Below are 21678 nucleotides of genomic sequence, written 5' to 3' on the forward strand. Positions count from 1 at the left end.
TGAACAAAAATTGACCTGGCGAGATGAATAGAGTTGAAATGGTCTCTTTGGGGGAAGGTCAAAGTCACTAAGATGTCTTCAGCTCCACGCATTAACTTTGTCCTGAGTATGCTATCGCTACAGGTGAAGAAAAACAGTTTTGTGGAAATAGAAAGCCTGTTGTGGAGTTTTCTATGGCAGAATAAGCAGCCACACCTGAAGCTTCGGACGCTGCAATTCCCTTGTGAGAGAGGAGGTTTGGATGTTTATAGATGTTGCACTGTACCATCTGGCTTTTACTGGAATTCATTTACTTGAAGACTCAATTGATGTTTGGGCGCGGGCAGAGTCTGGAATGAACGCTTGCTCCTGAGGCCCTCTTGACGTCTGGAAACGTGAGAGGTTGAGTAATCTCTCTGGCGACAGATTTAGTAAAGAAGACGTGGCGTAAACGAGAGGATCTGACTGTAGGGAATAACTCCATTTGAAACACATCTTCTGTCTGGATGAATAAGAGGGTGTAAATTGATGAGAAGCCTATTTTCTGGCCAAACTGGTTTTTAAGTGGAGTGCAGTGGATCAGAGATTTGTCTGTGAACCAAAAGTGGATCCCCTTTAATGCGCTGTCTACATTAAGGAACCTCCAAGATATAGGAAATTAAGGGTGGCGATTGGGTGCGTGTTGAAATAGTTGCAAAAGATGTTCTCAGGAAACAGGTGTTGAATCTTAAAGGGAAAGGTCACTTTGCATCAAATGTCTACAGGTTTATAATGAGCTACAGGAAATCCAATGAGCTACTCCTCAGTACCTGGTCAGTTTCGATTGGCACAGAAATGACAGTCCGGAGATGGAGAACCTGTGAGGAATGTGGCTTTGACCTCTCTGAGTCTAGGGGAGAGAATGCGACAGATGCAAATTCTGAACAATGTTTACTGGAGCAAACCCAAACTGTGTGCTAGAGGTTTGAGTGACTTGGACACCTGTTGGGGTTGTGGCCATGGGGCCGGCTCCTTTGTACACATGATATGGGAGTGTTCTAAAGTGAGATCACTCTAGCATAAAGTCACTGAAACTATGAACCACGCTCTATTATCAGTGGGAACGTGGGGTTTACGCCCCTCTCTGTGCTTGGCTAGGCCAATAGTGAGGCAGACCATTAAACTGGATAAGTGTGATTGCTAGCCCTAGATGTTGCACCAGAACCATCAGATAAGCAATACAGTCTTGGAATTTAATGTACAGTGTCTCTATTGGAGGTATGCCCCTTTGTGACACGTGTTTTGAGCTATCTCCGCCCTTTATCAAACATGGGCATAAAGCAAACCAGAAAACAGTATCACCCTGGGTCTGCTTCTGTCACTATATATGATTTTGATCCTGAGAAACTGTAAAATCTGTAAAATGTAGTGCCCCCCTCTCCCCTGTGTACCATAGGGTCCTAAGCCTTTTGGCGTGCCGCTCCTCGTTCTATTATCAGACCGAGATTTTGATTTTCATGAAATTGTTTCTGGGGAGGAAGAGATTCTCAAAGATTTGACGTATCCGCAAAAGTGTTGGTTTTTTAGAGCAGCCCTCCCTGCTGAGAAAATCATTTGAGGTATTGGAAGAGTGTGATTTTCCCTTCCTGGTCGATTTGGGTTGAAGACCTTTGCAAAATGTCACTGCCTGAAAGAGTCATTTTATGTTAGCAGAAAAAAATGAATCTGTATGAAGGAATCTGTGGAAGGTTTCTAGAGCTAACAAGACCTATTCTTGATTTGGGATCTGTTCACCTGGACTGTATGTCTTGTTTAGCTGCAAATTATTTAATAAAAATGTGAATGCAAAAAAAAAATGCACTCTACAAGTTCAAGTGACAGGACTATGACACTCTTTTATCTTTCCAAGGTCAACAAATTCAGCACCATTCATTTGGGTAATAATGAGAGCTCTGTCCCTGGAGGATAGCTCAGGGGCAGCGTGCTCGCCTTAAAAGCAAGACCACATGAAACAGGTTCAATCCCCGGGTCGTGCTTAGAAACCTCTAGCTTTTTAAGCGCATTATAAATACGCAACTAAGACAAACTCCTGAAACAGTACCTCGAGGCTGTGTGAGCGCTTTAACAATGCAACAAAAAAATATTATAGCTCTTAGAAGGTGCAGTTATCTGGCATGAACCTTTATATATATTTTTTCAAACGACAGTTGTAGGTTTATTATGCCATGCGGCCAGTGGCATTCACATTGTTGGGGTTCTTTTGCAGGGCAAACCCCCACTCCCACCCTTAACACCCCGTGTTCCATCCCCTACCTGTATAGGGGGTGAACCGCAGGGGAACACCAGCAAAATGACCTAACACAGTCATTATCGAACATAATTTAAAACATCAAAACATTTCGAAAAAAGAAAGCCTCTAATGAGATAACATTATTACATAAGACCTTTCTGTTTTTTATGATCATTTTTTTAATGTGCAGTAGAAAATAACACAAGGCAAGGATTTACATTTTCATAAAAAGTCCAGTTTAATTTCGTGGCTGAGACTCAGGAATAAAACTGGGGAAACACTTGTAAGCAAAAAACAACCAATAACATACATGCCAATAAGCTCCATTCCACTCGGGAGATACTAGTCCAGTCCTGGTTTAACTTTGCATTCTGGGGACTTGTAGCACTGGGTTTACAACGGAGAGATCCACGACTACAAGTCCCAGAATGAAAAGTTAAATCTAGGGCTTGACCAGCATCGCCCGAATAGAAAGAGGCATGTTGGCATGTATGAACAAATCAAGAAAAAGAACAATCATGTTGGCAATGGGCACAGTTGCTCAGTAACCAGCATGTGTGTCCATGAGATGCCCCTTCGTGTTACATGTTGCTCTAGTTGCTTTGCTTAATTCTAACCACCATACACAGGGAGCCTATTGTAACTAGGACTGTAACCCTGTCACCAGAGGAACGTCCTGTAACACACATGGGTGACCTTGATTAGTACAAATATTTGAATGGCTTGAATGAGTCATATTCTCTAACTAGACTCTCTCTTTCACTCAAAGGAGGACTAGGTTGTCCTTTGGTGGAGTCTGTACCCTAGGAACAGGTGTTGCGCTGCCTTTCTAACAGGGATAGTATAGGTTTGAGAGAAGCCCTCCACTAAACTACCACTATTGGTTCACGAAGAAGCAAACTCACGGTTTGTGCTCCCAAGTACCAATGACTAGCCAGAAGGCAATCACTTCTGGGGTCCACAGATCTAGGGGCATCGTAGTCCTTCGTTGAGGGACAGAGAGAGGGACTAGTGAGAGATTTTGATTCATTCAAGGCATTCAAATACTTGCTTAATTCTAAAACAGGTTGATGGGAGCATTTTCGTCAGGGAGGTGCAGGGAATGTAAATCCTTTGCACAGTTTCATTTGCCATAATCACTGAGCCACACTCCCTGCGCCCCACGAAGGGTCCACATTGGAAATGCTCATTGGTGGTCGCAGATGACTGTCCCGCTGCCCCTGTGTCCTCCGCTGACTTCAGAATGGGGTCCCACATTGGCCACCAATGGACTGGCTACAGCAGTGATGCCCTGCTGGCCTACTAACCTATTGGCTTTTCAGGATAACCAATGAATGTGTAAATGAGTTCCCAATTGGATCCATTGCATGCACATTTATCCCATTAATATTCACGTTGGATGTCCTGTAAGCCTGACCTATTTGCTGCCCTCTTAGCTGTGCACAACTGGTTGGCAGGCACTGTTGGCAAAATGCTGTAGGCATCTTATTTGACTCCCTGTCACAGATTTAGCATACCATCAGCTCACACCTGGCCTCTTACACACTATCCAAGGCTTTTCTTTTACGAGCTATTGTAATATGTTGCTTTGGTCCAAGTGGGTTAAATTGAGGGAAGACAAGACTACACCTCCCACAACAGCTTGAGAACGATTGTCCAGGACAGGAAACATAATGTCAACAGTGACATGGATTTAGCTGACAACTCACAACACTTCTCTGTTTTTCTTGAAAGGGACTCTCTATGCGGCAGTGCCAGCCAGAAGCATTTGATGCACTGTCGCACACAACGCTGAAGCGGTTGCGCAACGATAGAAGCGTATAGATGTCCGCGGCACAGACTCAGAAATGTGAAGAAAAGGTGCTGCAAACAAAATAGCTGTGGAACATTCCTGGCAAATGAGTCATAGGGTCCGGTGCGGCACTGAAGGTGAAGTAAATGCACCACCAAATGCTAGGGGACCCAAATTCAAATCACTGTCCAGCTCAAAGGGTCAGTTTCACTGCCTGCCACCAACAGTTTAATAGATATACAGTTTATATTTTATTATATACACATATATACTTATATTTATATTTAACTCTTTTTAGACTTTGACATTTTTTTTATAACACACACAACACTTTCAAATACTTATCTTCCTTTCATTCTTTCACGCTCAAACAAAATGGCCGCCTTAATCCTTCCGTGGCGGGGAAATTGCAGTCTATGTTAAAGGGGATGAACCTCTTCTCATTAGTCATCCTACCCATACCTGCTCAGTCGGTATAGGCTGATCTTATCAATATTGCAACATATTTTATCATCACTGTAAGATGTCTGCCAGATGTTCCAGACCGTTGCGAAAAGTAGGATCTCATGCTGATGCGCGGTCCATGGAGTGTTCCATTGAAGAAAGTAGGGGGAGGAGGAGGCTTCCAATGCAGATAACTCTACAACATCATAGAGTACAGAGGATGTGTCTTCTCTTTGTAAAGATTTGCTGGCATGGGTGCTGAAAACAAACTTTTCAAAAGTGAGGTACCTCACTTACACGCATATGTCAAGTTCTTCATTGGCTTATGGAAGAGCAGGGAAGCTTGTTCCTAACATCACCCCCATTATATTGTACACATTTGTGGTAACTGCAGGTAGTATCAATTGAAATGACAATGGTCAAGTATTTCAGGAAATGGAGGGGGTTAGCATTTAATTAAGTCATTACAAGACATGGGAAATATCAAGCACTAATTGTTCTGCAAACAGTGGCAGCAAGGAAGTCTATGGGCCTCATTCCGAGTACGGCGATAACCAATGGCGCTATTAACGCCTTGGTTGACGCCGTACCCGGACCGGCAGCGCCTTGGTGGATGGCGGAATTACCGCCCCATTCCAAGGTTGGCGGGGCGGTAATTCCCCATTCACCAAGGCTCTTCCCCATTCCCAAATGAGCCCCCGTAGGGCTCAATGGGAATGGGGAAGATGCAAATAACGGTGACCGTTCATTACGGTCACCGTTATTGGCTTGGAGGCCCCTTTGTGCCCTCGACTTTAACACCTGCTCAAAGCAGGCGTTAAGGGCGAAGGCGCAGAGGGAACTTGGAGTATGGCGGTAAGGGAATACCGCCACCGGTCTCGTTACCGGTGGCCGCTATCCCTTACCGCCATACTCGGAATGAGGCCCTATATCTTAGGAGAAACCGTTGATGAGGTGTCTCCTCGCTTCGCCTGCAGTGATCTCCAACCCTTAGTTCAAACCTCTATATCATGAGTCTGCAACTTTTGGCTCTCCATATGTCTTGGACTGCAATTCCCATCAGCCCTAACCAGCAAAATCAATTGTGAGGGATAATAGGAACTGTAGGAGAAAACATCTGAAGATCAATAGTTTGCAGACCCCTGTTCTATAGTTTCCTAATACGTCGCATCAATTCCCCTAAATTCTGTTCAGTCTAAGCCGCCCAGGTGGAAGGTCTAGATCTTAGGAGCCCACAGGTGATGAGGTGTGTTCCCACTTTCCCGGTATTGAGCACAAAAACCTTCGTTGGTCTGGGAGGTCTAACCCTGAGCTTGGCGCTCAATATTAGCTCAATAGTTGATACCTGACATCAGTTCCTCTACTTCTGTCCACTATACGAAACACAGCAAGGACGTCTAGGTATTAGGCGCCATGGGAGATGAGGTGTGTTCCCACTTTCCCGGTATTGAGCACAAAAACCTTCGTTGGTCTGGGAGGTCTAACCCTGAGCTTGGCGCTCAATATTAGCTCAATAGTTGATACCTGACATCAGTTCCTCTACTTCTGTCCACTATACGAAACACAGCAAGGACGTCTAGATATTAGGCGCCATGGGTGGTGAGGTGTGTTCCCACTTTCCCGGCATTGAGCACAAAAACCTTCGTTGGTCTGGGAGGTCTAACCCTGAGCTCGGCCCTCTATATTAGCTCAATAGTTGATACCTGACATCAGTTCCTCTACTTCTGTCCACTATACGAAACACAGCAAGGGCGTCTAGATATTAGGCGCCATGGGAGATGAGGTGTGTTCCCACTTTCCCGGCATTGAGCACAAACCATTCATTGGTCTGGGAGGTCTAACCCTGAGCTTGGCGCTCTATATTAGCTCAATAGTTGATACCTGACATCAGTTCCTCTACTTCTGTCCACTATGATAAGTGGAAGAAGGACGTCTAGATATTAGGCGCCATGGGAGATGAGGGTGACCTCACTTCCTGGGTGAAAAAAACATCAGTATGCGGGGACATCAACCCTGAGATCCCCTTCTATATCAAACCAAAACATCAAATTAGTTCAGTTAAATTTTTACTCCATTCACTCTAAGCAGAAGAACCAGGAGGACTCGTTCTTTAGAGCTAACAGGAATGAGGTGTGTCCCCACTACATCTGCATTGGGCACCACACCCATTATTGGGTATTGGTCCCCAAACATGAGATCCACTTCTATATGGTCTCAAAGTTCACTCCGTTCACTCCAAACAATGGAACAGAGAGGTCCAAACCTCAAGAGCCACAGTCGACGAGGTGTGCCCCCACTGCCCCTCCATATGGCAGAAAAGGCCTGACTGGGCAAGGACCTCCAACACACTGCTGTTGGCCTGCTAGATTATCTATCATCCCAATACCCATTAAGTCTCATCACTTCCTGCAGATTCTGTTCACTCAGTTAACCATCGGCAGCAGAAGCAGCAGCGTGGGGATCTTTCTTAGAAGTCACTGCTGATGAGCTGTCCCCACACAACCTCTCCACTGGGCACACAATCCTTGACCAGGTAGGAATCTCCAACACTTAGTATGGCCTGCAAGTTAACCTGGTACCCAATTCTTCACCAAAGTTCCTCTAAATTCTGTTACCGTCAAGCAGTGACAGCAGGAACATCTAGAGGTCCAGAGACAGTCATTGATGTATCCCCACTTCCTCTGCATTGGGTGCACAATGATTGCCTTTGTTTTTTATCCCATTGAAGAATGGGAAACATCAATTCCGCTAAGTGCCTTTCACTCAATTCTTCCTATCAATGTAACATACCTGAGCTCGTCCACTCTTTGACCGATATTCAGGTTTTTCAGATCTTCATGATGAAGAAGCTTTCCTCCTGCAAGAGGCTTGGCCCTGAAACCACAAGTGTAATTTCCCACTAGTGGGACATCACGCCCCTGCGGGTGGTCAGTTGCCTGCCAGCGGCACGATGCAGGACATTTTGGTGGGCATTTGAAGAGGGCAGCCAACCAAGATGAAAGCCTCACCATGGCAACGTTGACTCTCTTCCTCCCTGCACTGTGCATCTCAATTTTGACTTGGCTGAAAATAAAATTTCAAATTGATATGTAAATTTAAATCTGCATATTCAGAATGGCACGCGTGTCAACGTTTGGAGACTGGGCAGCTCTCCTGTGTATGAAGATGTTGACCTACTGGCCAACTCAGAAATATGGCGGCATTGTGCCACTTCTCCCTCCCTACCACCATGTACTCCCTGTTGATAAGAAACCGCGGATCATTGCCCTTCATTCCGCTCTTAACCGGGTACAATCCTTCCGTTTTTGTTCCCCAACTTGCACTGGGCCCTTTCCGCACCCACTACCCCTGATGCATCAAGCCATCCATTACTTTTCAACACCAATAGACTTCTTACATGGCTGCAAGGTTTGCATTCCTGGTGAATCACACCTTTTGTAAAAAAACACAACTTTTCCTTACCGGAAATTTGGTAAATCACATGATCAAAAATCTTTCCAAAAAGTATTCCAGTGAATTCCCAGGTCCTACGCGTGATATGTTATTTGTGTCCGCGCCTACAGGCAACCTGCCACACATCTATTGCCCTTTGGAAGCCCCCTATACTGGCCTGGTGCACTTCCTGCAGTGCAATTGTATAGAACTGCAGCGCGCTAGATGATTATGACGCTGGCTTGCCAGATTCCCCACAGTGCAGTTACAGATTCTCTCAGTGATCCAACAGATTCATACTTTGATTCTAAAAATATTTAAAGGTCTCTGAAAAACTACTTGCAGTGTAATGGCAGACATGTGCCATGCTGCTGTAGATGACCATCGGATTCTGGCATAGCGCCATCGCTCGACGGCCCCATGGAGGAGGGAGGGAGGAAGGAAGGAAGGAAGGAAGGAAGGAAGGAAGGAAGGAAGGAAGGAAGGAAGGAAGGAAGGAAGGAAGGAAGGAAGGAAGGAAGGAAGGAAGGAAGGAAGGAAGGAAGGAAGGAAGGAAGATGGAGCGGAAGGAAGGAAGGAAGGAAGGAAGGAAGGAAGGAAGGAAGGAAGGAAGGAAAGAAAGAAAGAAAGAAAGAAAGAAAGAAAGAAAGAAAGAAAGAAAGAAAGAAAGAAAGAAAGAAAGAAAGAAAGAAAGAAAGAAAGAAAGAAAGAAAGAAAGAAAGAAAGAAAGAAAGGAGTGGTTTGGGGGTTGTGTGCAATGACTAAGAGGAAATGAATCACAAAAAAAAAACAGCAAATTAAAATACCTCCATGCAGGTAGGCGAGGGTGGTTGCCATCGGAGAATCTGAATACAAAAATAAGTGCCCACTCTACACAGCGTCCCCTAACATTCACAGCATGGAAGCCAGCTCCGCCCCTGCCTGGCCCAGCTCCATGAAATGTGCATTCACTATTATATTTGCCCATTTTACATAAGTCTTAATGGAGGCTCCGCTGTACCTCCTCCCTCTGGAAGGATCGAGAAATACCCACAATCTCTTTGCAGCAGCACAAAAAACAGAGGAAGCCAGAGCTGATCACCTTTTCAGAGAGAAACAGAAAATAATACAAAAAAAGTAGAAGACATCAGAAGCAGACTGTGCTAACATTTAAAACAGAGGACTTCGCACTCCTCATTGCATAGAATAACTGCTGCAGAAATCACAATACTGCCTTTGGCATTTATGGCTGGCACCAGTTGCCCGCTGACATTACTCTATGTGCCGGCTACTCCGGCTGTCCAGAATGACCGACCGCCTCTGCGGTTGGTAGAAGCAGCTGGTAGAAGTCTCGAGTCTTTGACCGCTCTTAGGGATGGTCATTTTATTCCTGAGGGTAACCCCGTCCGGAGTGCGCGGCTGGCCGGATGGCTCACCGTAAACGGAATCCTGGGAGTTGGTGTACGATGGGCTTTTGATGGGGGATAGGAGTGTCCTGGAGTCCTGGGATGAGGGGTGGTCCATGAAGGGGAAAGGAGGACTGAACAAAATCAGGCTTTGAGGCCTTCCTGGGCGCGATCTATACGATGGCTTGGAAAACCCTGAGGGCCTTTCTATTTTAGAAGATAGTGAGCTTTCCCCTGTAGATTCCCCATCTGACACGCGCTTTCTCCTCAGAACAGGGGCGTCCAAACTCAGGCTGTGATCGGAAGGGGACGGGTCTGCGGAGAGAATTGACCCAGTATTTTGTGAAGATGTGGAGTCAACAGCAGAAGGGTCACTGTTTTCTTTTTCTGCCATGGCTTTCTTTTCGGCCCAGGGGCTCTTGGGAGAATCCAGGTGGTTCCTCACCGGGGTAAAGGTCGGCCTGCAGGTTAAAGCGAAGTCCGTCTGGCCGATGACTTCGCGGTCTGAGACGGGAGCTGTGGAGTCGACGTTCTGGGCCTGCAGTGGCTGGGGAATTTGTGTGTACTGAAGTTTGGGCGGTATGACTGGCACCGCTTTAGCTTGGCACATCTTGATCATGAAGGAGGTCCTCACGGCTGAGACGCTTACAGGGGCGGAGTTGCGACGACCAGTGGTTGCACGGCCGATCACCATGTAATCCAAATCATGGCAATTAAACGGTGATGGCCATGAATCCGTTTGGCTTTGGTCCATTGTTTTGCAGCTCCCAGGCGTAATCAGGCTGGCCTGTGTTACAGTACTTGGTTCATTAATCCCAGTGGGTTTGCCCCCTGGTGAGTTCTCCAATTTTATAACATCATCTGCTTTAAGAATCGATTCCACATTGAGTGAGCAAGGCCTATTTTTTATATTACTGGGAGTTTCTTCTTCAATTCCATTTATTGACTGAGGTTCTTTGGGTGATGAATCATGCTCTGCAACTTCTCCAGTTATGGCGTTTTGCGGTGTTGAAACTTCCTTGGAAATATTTGGCAACCGTAAACTTTCCACTGGCTTTAAGTGCACGGACGGCTGTGCAGACCTTGGGGTTTGGGCCTCTTTTTCTGTCTCTTTTGGTTCTTTAAAGGACACAGGACTAGGTGTAGTTTCCTGAGCCTTTTTGCTGCCAGTAGTGGTACGGTTCCTAGAGAAACCCAATGGTTCCTCTAACTTTGACGGCTTCCCAGAAACATCCACATGGTTGTTTTGCCCTGAGTTGTGGTGCGGGGTATGAGTTTTTGCATCTTCCTTCCGCCTTCCTGATTTTTCCAGAAGTCTTTCGGCTTCTCTTGCAAGAGCCTTTTTTACAGTCCATCGACTCATTCGAGTGTCTTTACTATCCAAGGAAAGACTACGACTAAATTCCGGCCTCTTGTTAACTTCCCTGGTTGGGCCAGTTCTGCTCGGCAGAAACTCTGGCACCTCTTTCTCTTGTATGTCTTTGAGCTTTGGGGAATGAAGAGGACTGGTGACCCACTGGTGATCTTCCCATGGTTCCACCAAATCAAAACCCTGAATGCCATCTGGCCCAGCAACATTGTCTTGTTGGTTGAAAGACGTCTGACCTTTGCTTGGCTTCTGCCATAGAATGTCTTCTCTACTAGAAGGTAAATGCAGGTCATTGATTTCCCTAGAACCTTTTGGGTGGATCCTTAAGAGATCCTTCTTAACCTGGCCCCAGGTTTCCGCCAACGTTGGACTATGTGTTTTCGTGGGACTAGGCTGCAGATTGCCAGAGGTGCGGCCCGCCCCACCTTGGTCTGTGTTTTGCCCTGTCAGGGTTGGTGATGACTTGTCTGAAGCTCCGTTCAACTTTGGGAGTTTTGCATCAAGGTGTTGATCTTCATGCAAGCGGCTGTCGCACTTGGAGTCCACAATGGTGGAAAGACTCTTTGGTGGTGCTGTTTCAGGCGAACAATCTTCCAGTTTTGAAAGGCCCTCAGTGCAATTTTCTAAAACAATGTTTTTCGATTCATTTGTTTCAAGACTGCAGGTGTCTCGTGCTTCCTCTTTGGCAGTCAGTTCCTCCCCAGCCGTAACCGGAACAGGTGTATCCAAAATGTCTGCTTCCGGCAATGCAGGATGACTCCCTGAGCTGGTGGAGGAGGAGTTTGACTCAACAGAAGAGCTGATATCTGGCTCCAGGGACTGGGGTTGGCCAACATTTGAGGAAATGGTGCGAAGTTCCTCCTCGGATTCTATGATTTTCAGCACCTGCTGAATCTCTGGCCACAGCGGTTCCATCAGGGGGTTTGTAAGGTCATCTGCCACCTGCAAAACACAAACAAATCAATTACTATAAAGTGTATGTCTGACTTGCAACGGACAACAGTCCTTGAAATAACTTGCTGTTGTTACGTTTGCATGCCTTGTGGTGTTAATAAGCTCCTATTTCTGGGCTGAAGCTGTTGTTAAGGATCTTGAATCTAAGGCAGCTCTTCTCACATATGGCATGAATACGGTTCTATGTGATATTACAGCATTTTAAAGCCTGAATGCAAAAAATAAAGGATTTATGCTGACCTTTTTTGTGTCGGCTGCAAAATGCGTCAATATGACATGCCCCCCCCACCCCACCCCACCCCCGGTCCTCCTAAGGTGATCCTTTCCCCAATCACACCCTCTCCCGCCGGTTGTTATGTAAAATGGGGGGGTTCACCACCTCCCAGCCCCCCCTTTCCCCACCTACAACACCCTTCCCAGCACAGCACACACCAAGTCCACACACACACCGTACACGCAAACACTCACGCAGACCCAGACACTCTCTGGTCAGTCCCTGCACGCACTCGTGCACGCACTCGTGTGCGGCAGGGGCTCACAGTTCGATTTAGAAAGACCGCTGTGTGTAGTCACGGAGCGGTAATTTCTAAATCGATCTCTTTAGTTTTTCGGTCAAGTCACTTAGCACCATGAATGCAGGCAGCATTCCCCCAGCAGCCGGAAGCAAAACCTGCACACTGGCGCTGATCATGGGACAGACAGGAACCCTCTCTCCTTTGGAGAGATTAGCTGCATTTGTCTCCCAGCAGTTACCTCTCTTTCCACTTCAGGGGTGGATGGGGATCTGACAGGCACAGGGCAAGTGGCACAGGGGTTATTTGGCGGGATTTCCCCATGCCTCCTTCCTTCCAAAGGGTACTTTCATACAAGAGCAAAGAGTTTTTTTTTTTTGCCACTGCTCCTCTCCAATGTTTTGCTGCCAAAAGAGTGGGGATCGGGCAAGGACAGCATCCTTGTTTGTTCATTTAGGATTGTGCATCGGTACATCAATTTATTTTTAGCTAATTGTTTAAAGCGCAGGACTAGCGAGAGCAGCGGTGCGCTGTACGCGGTTTGGGCAGCCAGCGTTTGGCCTGACATCTTTTAGCAGTAGTGCAGTACTGTGAGTTGCATTCTATGCGCCCCTTTGGGATTAGTCCAGGGTCAGTTTTTGTTACAATCACGTTTTGAGAGATTTGCAAAATTGGTGAATAGTGGGGGCATTCCGAGTTGATACTGGGATCGAGTTCCAGAGGATGGGTGCGTGACAAGAGAAGGATTGTGTGCGGGTCCCCTCTTTGCAGACTAGTTGTGATTTGAGCCAGTTTGTCGATTTGCTGTGCAAGGAGCGTGTGCCACCAGATATGTGGAGCGTAGCTGCCTGGTACGCTGGTGTGGCACTCGTGATTGCTTTGTAGATGATATATGCAGTCTTGAACAGCATCCTGGCCTGGAGTGGAGGCCTCTCCGCGTCTTACACATCTTAGACCCATAAGAACAATGGAGGGCAGTGCTGTCACTTTTGGTTCATGGCAGTGTTAACCTCTCAGAGATCCAGCACTGATGGTCACTTTAAGATATTGGCACTGATGATCACCGTGAGATACTTGCACTGATGATCACAGCACGCTGGGCACGGATAGTGAATTCAGGAGTTTCTCAATGAAGGGCACGCTTCGACTATGGCACTGGTGGCTACTAGCAGATTTTGCCATTTCTTGGTACTTTGGCGACTGATGGTTGCTCTGTGGTTCAGGCCTTTGTGGGAACTCTGGTATTGCAGTGTTGGCGGTTGCTTTGGTATTCTGGCACTGGTGGCCCCTCACTGATGATCCCTGTGGGATTCTGGCACTGATGGCCACCTCAGTTGCTTGATATCCCTGAGACGCTGCCATTTGTGCCTACTATCAGAGTCTGGCACAGCTTGGCTCTTTGGTATTTGGTCACTGTTGGGCCGCTCTGAGATTCGGCCATTGATGGGCACTCTGTATTGGTGGCATGGAAGATGATGTTGTTATTCTGGCTCTGGGTGACATTCTAACCTCCTGCCATTGATAGTTACGTAGGGCTTTTGGCACTGTTGGCCAATCTGGGGGTCGGAAATAGATCATGTCTATGCAATTGCAGCACTAATGCCCCCTTTGGGGTATTGATACTCATTGGTCATCCTTGCACTGATCACCCCCCCTCCCCCCGGGAGTAGGCCAATTGAAGTAGTTCACATACCAGGATCACTGAGATTAAATTTGGCATAGGGTATAATGATGCCGTTCTCAATACAATTTATGCTCTAGCATTGGGGCCACTATGAACGTCCAGTAGTAATATTGCTGTTTAGTATTAAGTGTTGCCACTGATACTGCCGTTATTGTGTTAAGCCTCATGTAGAGTTTCCTCTTGCTTTACATATGTGCACTAACCCACCTTTAACAAACAAGCATTGGCAAAACCATAAGGTCTAGCTGTTATTTGTCCAGGAGGACCTACATCAGTAACATACATAACACAAGACAGGCACAACCTTCAAACAAAAAGGAAGAGCATAACAAACACTGTTCTGTTAAGCCTCAGACATCTGGGAAATCTCTGCAGTAAATTGACAGCAGAGGCAGCTGAATGCAATAAAGGCACCCATGATCTGATAGGAGTGTTTAGGATGATGTATTGAGCAGAGGAAATTGTACTGTTCATATTTGCAAAGCATACATGTGTATATTTGTCTATGCACTTTTGTTTATACTTCGAATGAAGGTGGTTTAATCTTTTGGTTTACTTGAGCAATTCATTAGCTGGGATAAGACACTGTTTTCATAATTGTCGATGTATGCTCTTTTTTAATTACTACTTGCTTTTTGCACTGTTGCTGTACAGTGTGCTGTTTGTTAACCTTGACATAAAAACATTTTTTTGACCTGTTCTACTTGAATTTACAGTCTTGTGGTTCTCGACTATGTTAGATCAGGAGTACAGGTTCTCTGATGCATGTAGATTAAAATAAATGAAACTATGATTGAGCTTCATTGAATTTAAAATATCTATCACATTGATCCATAGAGATAGTTGCCTACCTTTGGAGGCTCCTGATCTCGCCAGGTCATGAATTACTTTGAGATTGTATCCCTCCAAGAGTGCAGCACAGGGTTACCGGCTGGCGACATCCGGTGTATGTTCTTTGTGCAATAAAGGCATGCACATAATGCTCAACTTTCAGCAAAACCACAATGGCAGAAAAATGGCAAAGGGACAGAATAATGTCATCTCACCAAGGTGGATGTGTATTCATGCACATGTGCCATCTTTCATTATCCAATGCAATAATGTGTGTCTCCACTAGGTGTTGCGAAATGAGCCATCATCTAAAAAGGAATACATGCAGAGCAGAAACACCCTACATCTTCCAACCCACATGCACAGTTGTCTGACAAGGTCCATTAACTTTCCAACGTGTTTGGCCAAAAGTTAATTAAAATGAACAATGAGCCTCCATTTTTAGATACATCTTTGGGGCTAAAATACTAAAACTACACTTTAGGATAAGCCAGAAGTTTATCCTAAGGGGGAGGGGAGTGGGCATATGCAAGAAAAATGCATCAGAGGTTCTTTTAAATGAAAGGTTGTCAGAAACTCTGGGACAGACCCGCAGCTACTAGTGTCATTTCCAAAAATTATAAGGGGTCGCGAATGCATGATTACACGCTGTTTGACCCCTCCACCCACTACTCCAGGAAAAGACCTTTGACGCTGACAGTATCACATGCAGTGACATTGCACAGCCCTTAACTGATGAAATAACAGACACTGAATACAAAATAAAATACATACCGTTATGTAAAAACCAAATAAATGCCTGATACACTAACAGCAGCTGATAAAAGCTAGCTGTCACCACATGGGACCATTCACATCACAGATGTAATCACTGGTGAAAACTAAATGACACCCTGACACCAGTTAATATGATGCAGTATATAGTTACCGGGCCATGAGGGAGCTAGTGCAACACAGCATATCCGTGTGTTTGTGGAGAATCAGATTATTGCTCATCAGAAAGCAGACGCTCTAGGGACCATAGAGATGATGGTCCCTAATGGGGGCAAGGCAAGGAAGAGTCTGTGGTGGCGTAAGGCTTGCAGAATTATAATATGGAGATTCTGTTTCTGATAAGAGCTGTGTTTTTCTTTTTGTGTCTATGGTCGAGAAACATCTTTTGGTCTTATAAAGCTATTCTTGGTGATTATACCTATTCACATGGCAGCCAGGTTACCTTGGCACGGAGGCCAAAGGCCAACTTGGAGTCAGTTGCGAAGGCAGGTAGCCAAGACAATGTAGTTGAATGCAGAAACTTCCTGTTTTCAGACAATGGACTATTCCAGTTTCTATCATCTATATCAGGAACGCCCAGATGGGAGGACCTGATCTGGCAGTCGTTGTCTGTTGTCTATGTCTATGCTTTTGTGTGTATGTTGCAACGAACTAAGGAGATGGCACCTCGCGTTTAACTCCAGAATGGAGGTAAGCAGGATCCTCTTTCTGCTTTTAAGGATGCGAGGCTGGTCTTGCAGACCACAATCCTCTGCGCCTCACATTAATTTAATTCATGTTTTAGGCTCATGCACCATGTAGTTACACGATTCCCGGTCCATGATCCTCTGTGGTCAAGCTAAAGGTTTAACATCAAAAGTTAAGGTCATCAGTTGTTATAGTCACATGCCATACTTACTGGGTCACCAGGCAATGGGTTGTTCAACAGCTCATGCGTTGGTTCTGGCACACTGCTGCCTTCTCCCGCGTTAACGCCCTCTGGAATTGATTGGTTCTCCTTCGAGATTCCTTCGGAGTCGCCGTCCAGATTTGTTTTAGGCTCTTCAACCGACCCGGGTATTTTTTCAGCACTGGGGCTCTCTTCTAGAGAACTTGTGGTCCCGGACTCTGATTTTTCTCTGGCCAACTTCGAGTTGCGGATCGGCTCGACGATCGCTGGTGGCCGCTGTGTCTCAGGGCTGAGACCTAAAAGAAAATAACATAGAAAGTTGTCAGCAGCAATGAAAAGGGATTCTTTAGTGAAATTGTATGGGTGATGTGTTACATGAGTCTTAAATGTAACAAATTATTGTGTGATGACACAAAAACTGTTTATATGTCAAACAAGGACGCAACAGACAAAGAAGCTAAAAAAACCCGTAGAAAAACGAATCTTCTGATGACCATTTGAAGTTATTTCTCAAGAACAAGCTGTCTTAAGCAAAGTTTTTTCTGACAATCCACACTTAGGGACTTGTTACAAGAACACAAAATCAAAAAAATAGTCATAAGCACCCCTCTGCGAGAACAAAAACAGCTAAATGACCTGTTCTTTGGAAGGTACCCAATCGAGTGTCCGCAGCCACACTTTAGCTCACTGTGCCTTTCACAGAAGGGACATATCCATTTGCATATCAGTCTTTGTCCAGTGTGGTTGCGGACTCTCGAGTGGGTACCTTCCCAAACAACAGGTCATTTAGCCGCGTTTGTTCTCGCAGAGGGACACCTATGACTATATAATTTGCTTGTTAGCAAAGTTTTGGGACTAACAAAGGTTCAAAGAAATGTGAGTTATACAGCCACCCTCTTCCTTCTGTGAAATGGACACATTTTACTGATATCTACAATGCACATTGAAAGTGGGAGCAAGTGTTCAGTTCAGTTCAAGTAGGTTTATCGGATTACAAAATTCCAAAGCAAGACATAATAAACAATAACTCAGATAAAAACAATGCACATCACATAAAAGGGTAAATTCAGGATCGAATCACCTTCACATTCTCACAATAGAAATATGATATAGGTTATTAAGTTTTAAAATAGATGGAAACACAACAGGCCTCATCACGAGTTGGGCGGTAGCCCTGAAATGTGATGGTACTGGTGTTACTACCACATTTAGGGGTCTGCCCAATCTCGAGTCTGGCGTGTTTACCTCCAGCTCAGGGCTGGGGGTAAACGCGGCTGAGAAATGCCAATTTTCGGCGCAACTACTGCTGCCGGTATTACCGTGCATTAATTGCACAGAAAATTCCCTATTAATGGACCCAATGCGGAATGGAGACTAACGGTTGGCGCCAAACCCATGATCTGGCGGTAATACCAGACAGGTGAGCGCTAACGCAAATAAAGTTGGGCGGTGTCCCAGCCGGGATACCGCCCAACTCGTGATCAGGCCCAATGTGTACAAGGCACGTTACTGCATATTTAGCCCAAGGCACACTTTAGTTCTTCGGTGCCATGAAGCTTTCAGAAAGCAGGCATGTGAAAAGGCAACTCTTATGTTGCGAGGCACAAGAAAAGCAGAAATCCCGGTATCCAGTGTCGTAACCCATTGGACCTAAAAATATTTGATAGGTATTTACTCCGAATGTTGTTGTAGAGAGGGCAGAAAAGGACAAAGTGCAGCTTAAGTTTCTAACTCTCCACACCAGCAATTGCCATCCCCCGAATGTGATGCGGACAAGCGCTTACATGTTATACCTTTTACGTGAAGGCATTAAACCAGGCCTGAGTCCAATGAATTCAGTTATAGGTGTGTGAGACCACACTAAGATACTCCGGTAAGCACCCAGCAGGGCGCAGTGGGAGATAAATCCTAACAGAGGGTTTGCCCAGGTTTGCCTCCTCTCGAATAGTATCCCAGGCAGACCAAAATAAGTAAGCCTCTTTCTCAATCTGCCTTCCTCTAATCTCTCCCTCTGAAACAAATCCAGACCAGGACTGCAAGAGCTATCTTTGGCCTCAATCGCAAGGGCCATATCTCTCCAGCCCATAAATGTCCCCACTTGCTCCCAGTGACTGCAAGGATCAAGTTTAAGACCCTTTGCATCGTCCACAAGGTTTGCTGGGGCTGGGGCCTGCACTACAGCTAACGCTCTCTTCCAAAATACCTTCCTTCTCGAGCCCTTTGCTCAGCTACATCCAACTCTCTAAGGGTTAGACACATCTCCAGGCAGAGAGTGTGGGCAAGATATCTCTCCTCTGCAGGTGCCTACCCCTGGAATGGCTTCCCTGGTTTACTGAAACTTGAGCCGGACCACCTGATGTTCCGGAAGCAGCTCAAAACCTTCCTCTTCTCCTCTGCTTTCTGTCTACCCCGCCCCTGCTGACCTACCTGACCTGCCTATCTGCTGTACCGACTGGTTGCTTGGCTACCCTCAAGAGTCTCATTGGGTACCAGGCTCTTTCTTGATCAGCCACCCTTGCAAAGCCTGCGGGCCTACCACGCACTTAGGGGCTGTAACTGTAACCCTCCAGTCCCATGCTCTCCTTGCACTACCCAGAGCCATGCTGCCCTGGCTGCATTTACTCCAAACATTGCTGCCCTGTTTTACCCTCCCCTCTCCTCTCCCTTGCACTTCCTCCCTCCTTTTCTCCTTGCACTTCTCGTTCGTGCACTTGCACGATCTGAATAACACGAGGCCTAGTAAGATCGTTTGTCTTGTCCTCCTGTCTTCCATCCCTTGTCTTGTTGCACCTAGAAACACTTGTGTACAGGTGCGTTATAAATGACTTATCATATCATTAGTACAGCCGACCTCCCCCCTTTTCTTGTTAGGACGTAAACCATTAGCTAGGAGGTTAGCTCGAACTAAGGATTAGCCCACTTTCTTATGTGTAAACTGGTTGCACCTTTAAGATGGCTTATCGGAAACCCTGACCAGAGCAAGTTCTGAAAAACCCTCTTAAAACAGCACTCTTCTGTCACTGTTGATGGCTGCATCCCGACCTGAGCATCTCTTAGTTAAGATGCAAAAAAAGAACACAGCAGTCGCGTACGTTCTTTAATTATTGAAGGTCAGAAGTTAGACAACATTAAATGTGTATGCCTGGTTCTCTATGCGTGCTTTAAACCACAGCCCCTGTCTCAATAATTCACAGCATCTAATGGAGTGCATTGATTGCACGTGTTCACCGAAATAGGTCAATTCTATTTAAGATGTAGGTGCTGTCTTTCCTTGTTAGTTACCGAGTGTCGCCTCGTCCCTCCCTGGGTGATGGAACCCATCAACATGGCCACACAGCGTGCACTGCCTTGTACGTAAGAAGGCATGACCATGAGTGGGCGGTGAAGGAGAACGAGGTCATCGACCCACCAAATATTAAAAATAAATGAATATCTAAAAGTTTGCAAATGATCCGCACTGAAATTCTCTGGGCATATTTTTCTCATACATATTCTTAGAGGCTACACTAAAAACCTGAGGGTTTTATATATAGTCAGTGAGTTAGTGACTCAACCACTAAAGTCAAGATTAGCATCATGCCTTTGCCTAAACTTGTTTTGTTTTATTGTGTAGATTCTGGAGAATGTATAACTACATAAATTGAGGTTTGAGAAAGGTTTATGTGTTGTGTACCAATCTTAAAACTACATCTAGGCACCAGATTTATTTATAACACACTTAATACACACCCAGAGGTTTCTAAGAGCGGAACGAGGGATCAAAACTGTGTTGCTCTGCATCGTCTTGTTTTCAAGGGGAGCGCGTTGCCCCTGAGTTATCCTCCCGAGAGAGTGATTACAGCCATTCAAATTTAAGTTTCACTAGTCACATGGTAACTTTCTTCATAACAAAGATTGTAAACCAACTTGTTGTCCTCGTGCGTTTCATTTGTTGACCTTGCCTCTGGAAAGCCCTGTGTACAGATAAACATTGACTTAATCATTTTAGATTAGGTTTTCTTGTAGGTATCTACCAGTCCCCATACCGCTCTAGTGAAGGGTTGCCGCTATCTTTTGCACAGCATGTCTTGCCTCTGAGGAATGTCCAAACGGGAGGCTTTGAAGGGTTGTTTTTCTTGTTCCCCTGCATGAATAGTGTAGAATGAGGGTCAGGCGAATATCTATGCATGCGACTTGGAATGATGCTCTGCTTTCGTACATTTTATCCATTTTTTTCTCTTGTATGTAAGAACACGTGTTTCATTGTTACCTTTCGTTAGTTTTGCTTAGAATGTTATCTGTGTTCATTTGAGTTTCACATCTTGATGTTTTGTGCTTCGGTATTACTAGATTTGACTCACTTAATGTTTGCTTTGTCCTGAAGTGTTTTCATTTTTACAACCATTAGGCAGTACTGAATTATTGAGTCACTCATCAGTGTATGGTTATTGGTTTTTTGTTTATGTGTATAGTTTGTGGCCACAACATTCACGTCATTTATGTGTGCAATGCTGGCATATATCATAGGAACAACTTCATGAAGTTATTTACAGTGGATATGCTGGCATATGTCATGGGTCCAGGCCCATAGGTGACTTACAATGGTAATACTGGCAGATGCTGCAGATTCAAGCATCATGAAAATGTTGTAAAATGCTCCTGTGTACTGTTGGTGACATTGAATTTCTTGGAATTTTTCACTGTTATCATAGAGACCCAGTTGTAAATGGGATGGCTTTTGGACCCCATTTTTTCAAAAATTGTGCAGTAAAATGCCAATTCCCACACATTATTTTAAACATTTTCTTGAGGGTAGAACCCGCCAGACCCCATTTATTGCTTACGGGTTCTCTGGCTAAACTTGGTTGCTTACTCTAATTCGTTCGAGATTTTAATGCTCATCCACTGAAATATACACCTGCCACCACTGACCTTGAATCGTTTACAATGACACTGCCACCTCTGCCCCCCATCAAACACTAGCTCTGCCACTGGTAAGCATATTATACTTCTGACCATACACAGTGGCAGCGGGTACATCTAAGCACCAGAGAACTGGTGCTGCCTCCTTTCTACCTATGCTAGGCAAACGAGGTAAGGTTCAAATTCAAAACTTACATGTATCTTTCACCAAGTGCAGCATGCAGCACGCCCCTAAAACAGCATGATCATCATGTATGGTGCATGTATGGTGGTGAAGACCAACCAGCCAGCATGAGGCGGCAGCCTGCACTTCTTTGGGGAGCTTGTGGGTCCCCCTCTGAAGATCTGCACATTTTGTGTTGAATCACTCTTTGGAGTTTACCAGATCATGATTCAATGGGCCTCATTACTAGTCTGGCAATCTGGAAACAAGGGCGCGTCAGTAGCAACGTATCAGCGCCC

At 45.5% G+C, this 21678-nt stretch overlaps 1 protein-coding gene across 1 annotated transcript in view; it reads right to left on the reverse strand.

Annotated features, from left to right (window-relative positions):
• Positions 1-2403: 2403 nt before the first annotated feature.
• ARHGAP31 (Rho GTPase activating protein 31) overlaps positions 2404-21678 on the reverse strand; it is a 603437-nt gene continuing 584162 nt past the window's right edge. Inside the window, exons 11-12 of the mRNA XM_069635924.1 lie at positions 16324-16610; positions 2404-11612 (exon numbers count right to left, since the gene is read on the reverse strand). Of these exons, the coding sequence (XP_069492025.1) occupies positions 9168-11612; positions 16324-16610 (2732 nt within the window). The 3' untranslated portion in view covers positions 2404-9167. The remainder of the gene's footprint in view (positions 11613-16323; positions 16611-21678) is intronic.

This window comes from Ambystoma mexicanum, chromosome 7p (assembly GCF_040938575.1).
Source record: "Ambystoma mexicanum isolate Mex_15411 chromosome 7p, UKY_AmexF1_1, whole genome shotgun sequence".
NCBI lineage: Eukaryota > Metazoa > Chordata > Amphibia > Caudata > Ambystomatidae > Ambystoma > Ambystoma mexicanum.